At 38.6% G+C, this 8,426-nt stretch overlaps 1 protein-coding gene across 1 annotated transcript; it reads left to right on the top strand.

Annotated features, from left to right (window-relative positions):
* Positions 1-1,850: 1,850 nt before the first annotated feature.
* LOC310724758 (uncharacterized protein) lies at positions 1,851-4,229 on the top strand (the record flags this gene model as incomplete). The annotated part of the gene is made up of 6 exons (XM_083539035.1): positions 1,851-1,855; positions 2,282-2,333; positions 2,566-2,784; positions 3,169-3,269; positions 3,394-3,475; positions 4,176-4,229. 6 exons carry the CDS (start codon positions 1,851-1,853, stop codon positions 4,227-4,229), a joined length of 513 nt encoding a protein of 170 aa, XP_083395161.1.
* Positions 4,230-8,426: the final 4,197 nt, after the last annotated feature.

Below are 8,426 nucleotides of genomic sequence, written 5' to 3'. Positions count from 1 at the left end.
CAACCCAACTACCTGCAGGTCTTCCCTCACCACATCCATAAACCTCCTCCTCAGCTTTCCTCTTTTCCTCTTTCCTGGTAGCTCCATCCTCAGCATTCTTCTACCGATGTCCAAACCATCTCAATCGCGCCTGCCTCACTTTGTCTCCAAAACGTTGAACATGCGCTGACCCTCTAATAAACACGTTTCCAATTATGTCCATCCTCGTCACTCCCAACGAAAAACTCAACATCTTCAGCTCTGCTACCTCTAGCTCCACCTCCTGTCTTTTACTCAATGCCACTGTCTCTAAACTATACATCACAGGTCTCACCACAGTCCTATAAACTTTTTCTTTCACTCTTGAAGATCCCTTTCTATCACAAATCACTCCCGCTATCACTCTTCTCCTCCCACTCCACCCTGCCTGCACTCTTTTCTTCACTTCTCTAACACACTCTCCATTACTTTGCACTGTTGACCCCAGACACCCAAACTCCTCCACCTTTAGCAACTTTTCTCCCTGCAACTGCACCACTACACTGCCCTCCCTCTTATTCACACACATGTACTCTGTCTTACTCCTACTGACTCTCATTCACCTTCTCTTTAGCACGTACCTCCACCTCTCAAGGCTCTTCTCAACCTGCTCCCTACTCTCACCACAAATCACAATATCATCCGCAAAACATGATAGTCCACGGAGACCCCTGTCTGACCTCGTCCGTCAACCTGTCTATCACCACTGCAAACAGGAAAGGGCTCAGAGCCGATCCCTGATGCAGTCCAACCTCCACCTTGAACCAGTCTGTCGTTACTACTGCACACTTCACTGCTGTCACACTCTCCTCATACATGTCCTGCACCACCCTCACCACCCTTCTCTGACACACCTGACTTCCTCATACAACACCAAACTCCTCTCTCGGTATCTCTAAATCCATCCAAACCAAACTCCTTCTGACCTTTTCTATACTTCCCCATCAACATTCTTAAAGCAAATAATGCTGCTGTGGTGCTCCTCCTCGGCATGAAACCATACTGTTGCTCACAGATGGTCACCTCTTTTCTCAGCCTGGCTTCCACTACTCTTTCCCATAACTTTATGGTGTGACTGATCAACTTTATTCCCTTGTAGTTACTGCAGGTTTGCACATCTCCCTTATTCTTAAAGATCAGTACCAGCACACTCCTTCTCCATTCCTCAGGGATCCTCTTACCTTCCAAAATCTGCATCTTCCGATATGTCATCTGGTTCAACCAACTTTTTAATCTTCATCCTCTTAATCGCTGCTCTCGCTTCCTCCTTACTAATCCTATCCACTTCCTGCTTCACCATCTACACACCATTCAACCTTCTCTCTTTCTCATTTTCCTCATTCATCAGCTGCTCAAAATACTTCCTCCATCTTCCCAACAGACCACCATCCGATACAGTCTAGCTACACTGTCCCCTGCCAACACCTTACAGTCTCCAATCTTCTTCAGGCTGCATCTCCTACATAGAACATAGTCCACCTGTGTGCACCTTCCCCCACTCTTATACGTCACCCTATGCTCCTCCTTCTTCTTAAAATATGTATTCAACACAGCCATTTCCATTTAGCAAAATCTACCACCATCTGACCTTCCACATTCCCTTCCTTAAGGCCATACCTACCCTACATTTTTGCTGCATTAATTTCCACTACTGCCAGAGTTTCATGAGGGACCTGTTCTATTCTGAGGTCAGATGTTTGTGGACTGTTTTTCCATGTGTAGTGAAGGAGGTTTAATTTTAAGAAAGTATAGTATAAGTAAGGGGTAAAACAGAATCGTATTTTCTACAGAACCACCAGCAGCCTTTAACCCACAGAATGATCTGGAGAATTATGGAGTGACATTGGGGTTTATCTCTGCCTCACCCAGACAGGTTCATAAAATCCAGAACTCTCCTCCTGTCTCAAGGAAAACACCAATCACTAATTTAGCACCATCTAATACTGAGGAGATGAGCTCAGGAGTGAAGAACAGTGAGATGCTTAGTGAGCCTGAAGATTACATATATATATATATATATATATATATATATATATATATATATTATATATGTTTATGTCGTTGAAACATCTAAAATGATTGTTCCCATTCATACCTGCAATATTGAAGCTATAAACAGATTGTGTATTATTGAACAAATTGTTTGAGTTAGTAATTAAATAAATCTCTTACTGAGACTCGCAGGAAACTAAAGTGTATGTGGTTTTATTTATTTATTTTCATTATATAAATGATGTGCATTCTATCTTTGTATTTTGAGCAGTTCTCCTTCCTCCGAACCCGAAAAGGCAACAGAAGCCGAACCATCCTTTAAGGTGAGCGTAAAGTATGTGGAAACGTCATGTGTGGACTGTACGAGTTCTCCAGTCTAAACCAAATCAACACTGAATTATAGTTTGTCGTACACATATAATTTAGCCTCAGGCCAGAGAGGGTTTTTATCCGCACAAGGCAAGATTGTGTACTTGCTGCCGAAAATTCCACCATTATACCTCTAAAGCTATTCATTTAAATGATTTGACAAATGGCTCGTGTTTATTTTTGCAGGCAACTGAATTACCTGAGTTTTTACTGGTTCCCAAAACACATCAGCCCTGCATTCCGGATGTTACAAATCCTCAGAAAGTGGAAGAGCCGGCTTTTCCCTGCTCAGCGGACTTTGACAGTGCTGCAGCAGATGATGAGTTTGTTCCTGTCTTTTGTGCAGTTATGCCAAGTGATCTGGATGGACAGATTGATTATCTGGAGCAGTTTGGATTAAGCACTGTGAGTGTGTGTGTGTGTGAGTGTGTGTGTGTGTGTGTGTGTATGTATGTATGTATATATATATATATATATATATAAAACTTTCTTTTCGGCTTCTCCCGTTAGGGGTCGCCACAGCGGATCCTCCGCACGTTTGATTTGGCACATGTTTTACGCTGGATGCCCTTCCTAACGCAACCCTCCCCAATTTATCCGGGCTTGGGACCGGCACTAAGAGCGGCTGGGGATGGTTCCCTGACCGGGAATCGAACCCGGGTCGCAGCGGTGGGAGCGCTGCATCTTAACCACTAGACCACCAGGGGACATATATAGGTCCCCTGGTTTATATCCTTTTTTCTGATTCATTGACAAGAGCCACTTATGTGTTGGTGTGTATGTGTGTAGTTTAAGGAATCTGCTCTGCGTGAGCAGTCCCTCTTTCTGAGGTTTGATCCTCTGCTGAAGGAGAGCCCAAATAAAGCCGCAGTGGACATCTCGAACTTCAGGTTCAGTCTTCTTCGCCCCTCTTTGACAATAAGTTCAGTCACGCTTCATCTCCAACCCCCAGCTTTTGAATTCATTTGGTCGCAGAGTGCATGTGTAAGACAGTAATGGCTCTGTGTGTAATAGAATGATGGAGGCTGCAAGGACAGAGGTACGGCATAAATCTCAGAAAGATGACATAAAGCTGCTGGAGGACTTTCCTCCATGGGTAAGATGTTCAGGCAAATGCAAAATGAACAACAGTATGATTTGTAAAGCTGAAATGAGGAAAGATTCATGGAATAAGTTAGATGGCATGCATCTAAAGTCTTATCGCTTGTGTGAAGTAGCTCTTCCCAAGCAACTTAGATTTGACTATCAGACTGAGCAACACATGCAGTGGTCTCAAAGGAGATCTTAATCCACTTACAGGTCAATTGTAGAGAGATCTGAATCTGACTCTACTCACGTGAAGGAGGTTAATGAAACTATATATATATATAAAACCAAAATGACTGAAATAACTAGAGAAAAAGAAAAAAAACAACAACAAACAAAAGATAATTTTCTTTGTGAACTAAAAATATCCTAAAATAATAATAATAATAAAAAAAAGTCAACTGGAAAAACAATCAGTTTACTGTACTTTACTCTGCTTTAATTCTCGGGATGATTAAAGAAAACACTGATATATAAAAAATGCACTGTAAAGTGTCACTTTTTTTTGAAGGAAGTGTTATCAAAGAGTAGATGTCACCTTATTTCTATACTAAATACCATGTTACCTTTAATTTAATTACTTAAAAAATTCCCTCAAATTAATTTTACCAGGTAACTTTTATAAATGTGTGTATTTCATTTTTATACGCAAAGTTATTCATGTAGCGAGCGGTTCGTTGTGTTAGTGCTGTTCTTCTCCACTCCTGCAGGTGGCAGAGTTTCATCTTTCTTCAATTAAACATCCTCTAGCACGCGCCGAGTGAGAATCTCGTCGCGCCAATTTTAAAGTGTTTTGATTCTGGATGAAGTGGGATAATGTTTTTCATTTATATTATTTTCATTTATTATTTTTCTTCTTCTTCTTTACTTCTTCTTCTTATTATTATTATTATTACATTTTGTTTGTTTTTGTTTTGTTCTGTTTTGTTTTATTACTATTATCAATAACCGGTTTTATTTTTTTAATAAATTTTTATTTGTACTTTTTGTTATCTATTTTTTTTATTTGATTATTATTTTTGTTTTTCTCTCTTCCTTCTCATTTATTTTCTTCCCACCTCCTTTAACTTATTTTAAATTAAATTTTAAACAGAGGTTAAAATTAAATTTAAAATTAAGTATTCGGCTATTTAGGTTTAAATAAAGAAAACGGTGGAGTTCCATCTCTCCGTCAATTAAACCTCCTTCAGCACGCGCCGAGTGAGAATCTCGTCACGCCAATTTTTTTTTTATAATTATTCTACAATGAACACAGGTAGACATCTGATTTCTTACACTTTCTCTCTCTGTCTGTTCACTTTTGCGGGATTTACATTTTTATTAGTTGTGTGAGGCGCTAAAGCTAAATGTCAGGCTATTTATGCTAAGCTAACTGTTAGCATGCTAGCATCGTCAGTAAACATGAGAATCACATGTTGATCCAAACGCATTTTAAAATTACGTTAAATATTTGCTTGTTTTATTTTTTCTATAAGATCAAAAGTCATTTCATACATTATTTTTTTTTCAGTACACTAAGCAATAGTACAAACATCTTGAATAGTTTGATGGTTTAAAAGTTAAACGTTTCATTAATATAAATATTTGTACACAAAAACAGTAGAGTAATAATTATAAAATGGCTATAAAAATATCAGTGTGAAACAAAATACTCAATTTTTCCTATTAGTTTAGAATACAATTATTTTAATATTTACTTATTTGTTGTTTGGCAGTGATAAATAATTAATTATATATTTATTGCAATAATATAATATTTCCTTAATACTAATTTATTTTATTCATATTGTATTACTATATATGCCCTAATTTAGGGCACAACACTTTCAGATAAACACTAGGCAACAGGCTGTTAAAGTGTCCTTAGCCAGGTCTCTCTCTCTCTCTCTCTCTCTCTCTCTCTCTCTCTCTCTCTCTCTCTCTCTCTCTCTCTCTCTCTCTCTGCCTCCTGGTTCTTGTTGTTTGTTCCATTATTCTTATTAAAATTTTTGTAATTTTTATTATTTTCATTTATTATTATTTTTCTTATTCTTATTATTTTTGTGTTTTGTTTTCATTATTATTATTATTATTATTATTATTATTATTATTACATTTTGTTTGTTTGGTTTTATTTCGATGTTGGTGAGATCTCACAAACATCGTTTATCAAATTCTGGCAATGGTGATTAGCAGAGGTCGACCGATTCATCGGTGTTGTCGATTAATCAGCATCGACAGTTGATGCTGGAACTATCGGTAAAAATCCACCCACATGTCTGAGAAGGTCTGCTGTCTGCTGTTATACAGTACGAGAGCGGCGTCTAGAGGTGAATTCCTGCTGTATGTGAGTATGCTTCTTGATGCAAAGAGGAGCCGATTTACTAGACACCACGCACACCAGCTTTTTCCATTTCTCCAATTTAAAACGTATTAATTTTAAACATTAAAATAGAACTAGAACTAGATATGGACCATGTTATACTTTAATTGCTTGGGGTTAACAGGATTAGTTTCCCTTGTATTATTTTTTATTGCAATTTGCTCTTATTATTTATTCAATTTGGATGATGTGTTATTATTGTTTTCAGTTGAAATTCATGTCTTTTTTTATCTCAATAGTTGTAAATATAATTCATATATTAATATTTATTTCTTTGAGCACATTTTCATTTTTCGGTACTTATTTTTATGATAAAGTTCAGTACTATTTTACATGGTTTATTAAACGGTTGTATATTCGGCTATTCGGCAGATACGATCCAACCTAGCTTTCGGTAAAATCGGTTAGGGATATAACGGTATTATTGATTTTGTGGTCTCGCGAAATTGTCTCGATATCATTGTGGTCACATGAAAGTATTAAACAATAGGTCTAGTGTTTTCAGCCCAGTCGAGCGGAGCAAAGGGAAGTGGAAACTCAAACTTCCACGACAGACAAAAAAAACTATATACAGACAATGCCACACTGTGGTAAAATGCATGCCGGGGAATACGACCAACATGAAGAGCCACTTGTTCAAATAATTACCCTGATAGGAGGAATAAAATCCGGCCCGGGCCAAAAGACTATAAAAGAAGCATTTACAACCTCACTCCCTCAGAACAGACATCAGAAGCTGCATCAGTTCATACATAGACAAACACCCTAGGGTGGTGAACAACGAAGGTTTTAAGAAGTTAGTAAACATGCTGGAGCCAAAGTGTAAAACCCCATTACAGCCATACTTTAGTCAAACGATATTACCAGCTGACCATAGTCCATAGAGTGCATCACAGATGGGTGGACTTCAAGAGCTACTCAGAGCTTTGTTTACATAGCGATGTTATTTCAAATTCATTTTATTATATACTACACAGTATTATATATGATTAGAGGATAAATAAATTTGACACGATTAATTTGTACATTAGTGTAATGCGCAATCATTGGTTAATAAATACTTTTAGCACTTTTTTCCACATCTTCGTTAAAATATATATTGAATATAAATATTATAATAAATATTGCGAACTTTATACTGAGGTTTTACCGTAGTGTGAGATATTTTTATATGTTTAAATCCTTACCATCAGTCCACCTCTATTCATTCGTATATTTTTAGCCAGATAAAATTAGAAATTAGAAATTATATCTCACACACTACATAGCATTTAAAGCATCATGTTTTGATTTACCGTGTTTTTGCTGAGCTTGACGCTCTGTGCAATCTGCAACGTGGACAGAGACTCTTCAATACAGTCGGATCCTGGGTGGACGTTAGCAATGATGTAAGTTTTAGCATTGCCTCCAAGAGAATCCTATCACACACACACACACACACACACACACACACACACACAGCCATGTTCAGATCACAACTCCACAAGCACACTGTATCCACTATGACCTTGACCTCATACCCTGAGCAGGAAGGTGAGTTTGGAGTCCCGGTAACAAATATGCTGACTCCTTCCATTGGACACGTCCACCAGAGCCCTGATCACCTTACCCAGGCACATCAGAGAGAAGTTGATGCTGCTCGCCTCCTGTGGTGTCAAAAGTCAACCAGTACACAACATCTGTAAGCACAACAGTTTTGAGTTTATACAGTGCTGTATTTGAAATAAAGCATCCGTTACACAAACCTTCAGAGGCGCTGTGCAGGAGGTCAAAGATCTGCTCATTGTAGATCTCAATAAAAGAACATTTACACCAGAATCGCTTTGTTACTGCAGACTGCACACACACACGCACACACTTATAGGCAACCCTAAAAACAGAGTCAGCACTTTGTAATCATGACCCAACTAAATGACACAGTGTGTTAAACCAGAACATCTAGTTGCTACAATACCACAATGCATTGCAGGTACAGTGCAGGTTGAGTGTTTGATGGGTGGATGAGTGACACAGCTCACCTTTTCCACCTCTCTGCTGATAAGAAGGAATAAATGCTCAATACTATGAGGAATATATTTAGTTGAGAAATTAGAAATGATATCTCACACACTACATAGCATCTAAAGCATCGTGTTTTGATTCACCGTGTTTTAGCTGAGTTCGGCGCTCTGTGCAATCTGCCACGTGGACAGAGACTCTTCAATACAGTTGGATCCTGGGTGGACGTTAGCAATGATGTAAGTTTTAGCATTGCCTCCAAGAGAATTCTATCTCACACACACACACACACACACACACATACACACACAGCCATGTTCAGGTCACAACTCCACAAGCACACTGTATCCACTATGACCTTGACCTCGTACCCTGAGCAGGAAGGTGAGTTTGGAGTCCCGGTAACATATATGCTGACTCCTTCTATTGGACACTGGGCATTGAGTTTAGATTTTCTGATGTTCACCACTTCTTCTCCTCGCATCTCGATGGACTCCAGCGTTATTGTAAAAACTGCATGAGAGCGAGACGACACACAATTCCTTGGCGTGGATGCGACATTCCGTTTACTCAACCCCTTGCATACTGCCCATCAGCAGTT

The sequence above is a fragment of the Silurus aristotelis genome (assembly GCF_946808225.1).
Source record: "Silurus aristotelis genome assembly, chromosome: 4".
Lineage (NCBI taxonomy): Eukaryota > Metazoa > Chordata > Actinopteri > Siluriformes > Siluridae > Silurus > Silurus aristotelis.
Note: the sequence above shows the minus strand (reverse complement) of the source record. Positions and strands in the feature narration are given on the sequence as shown.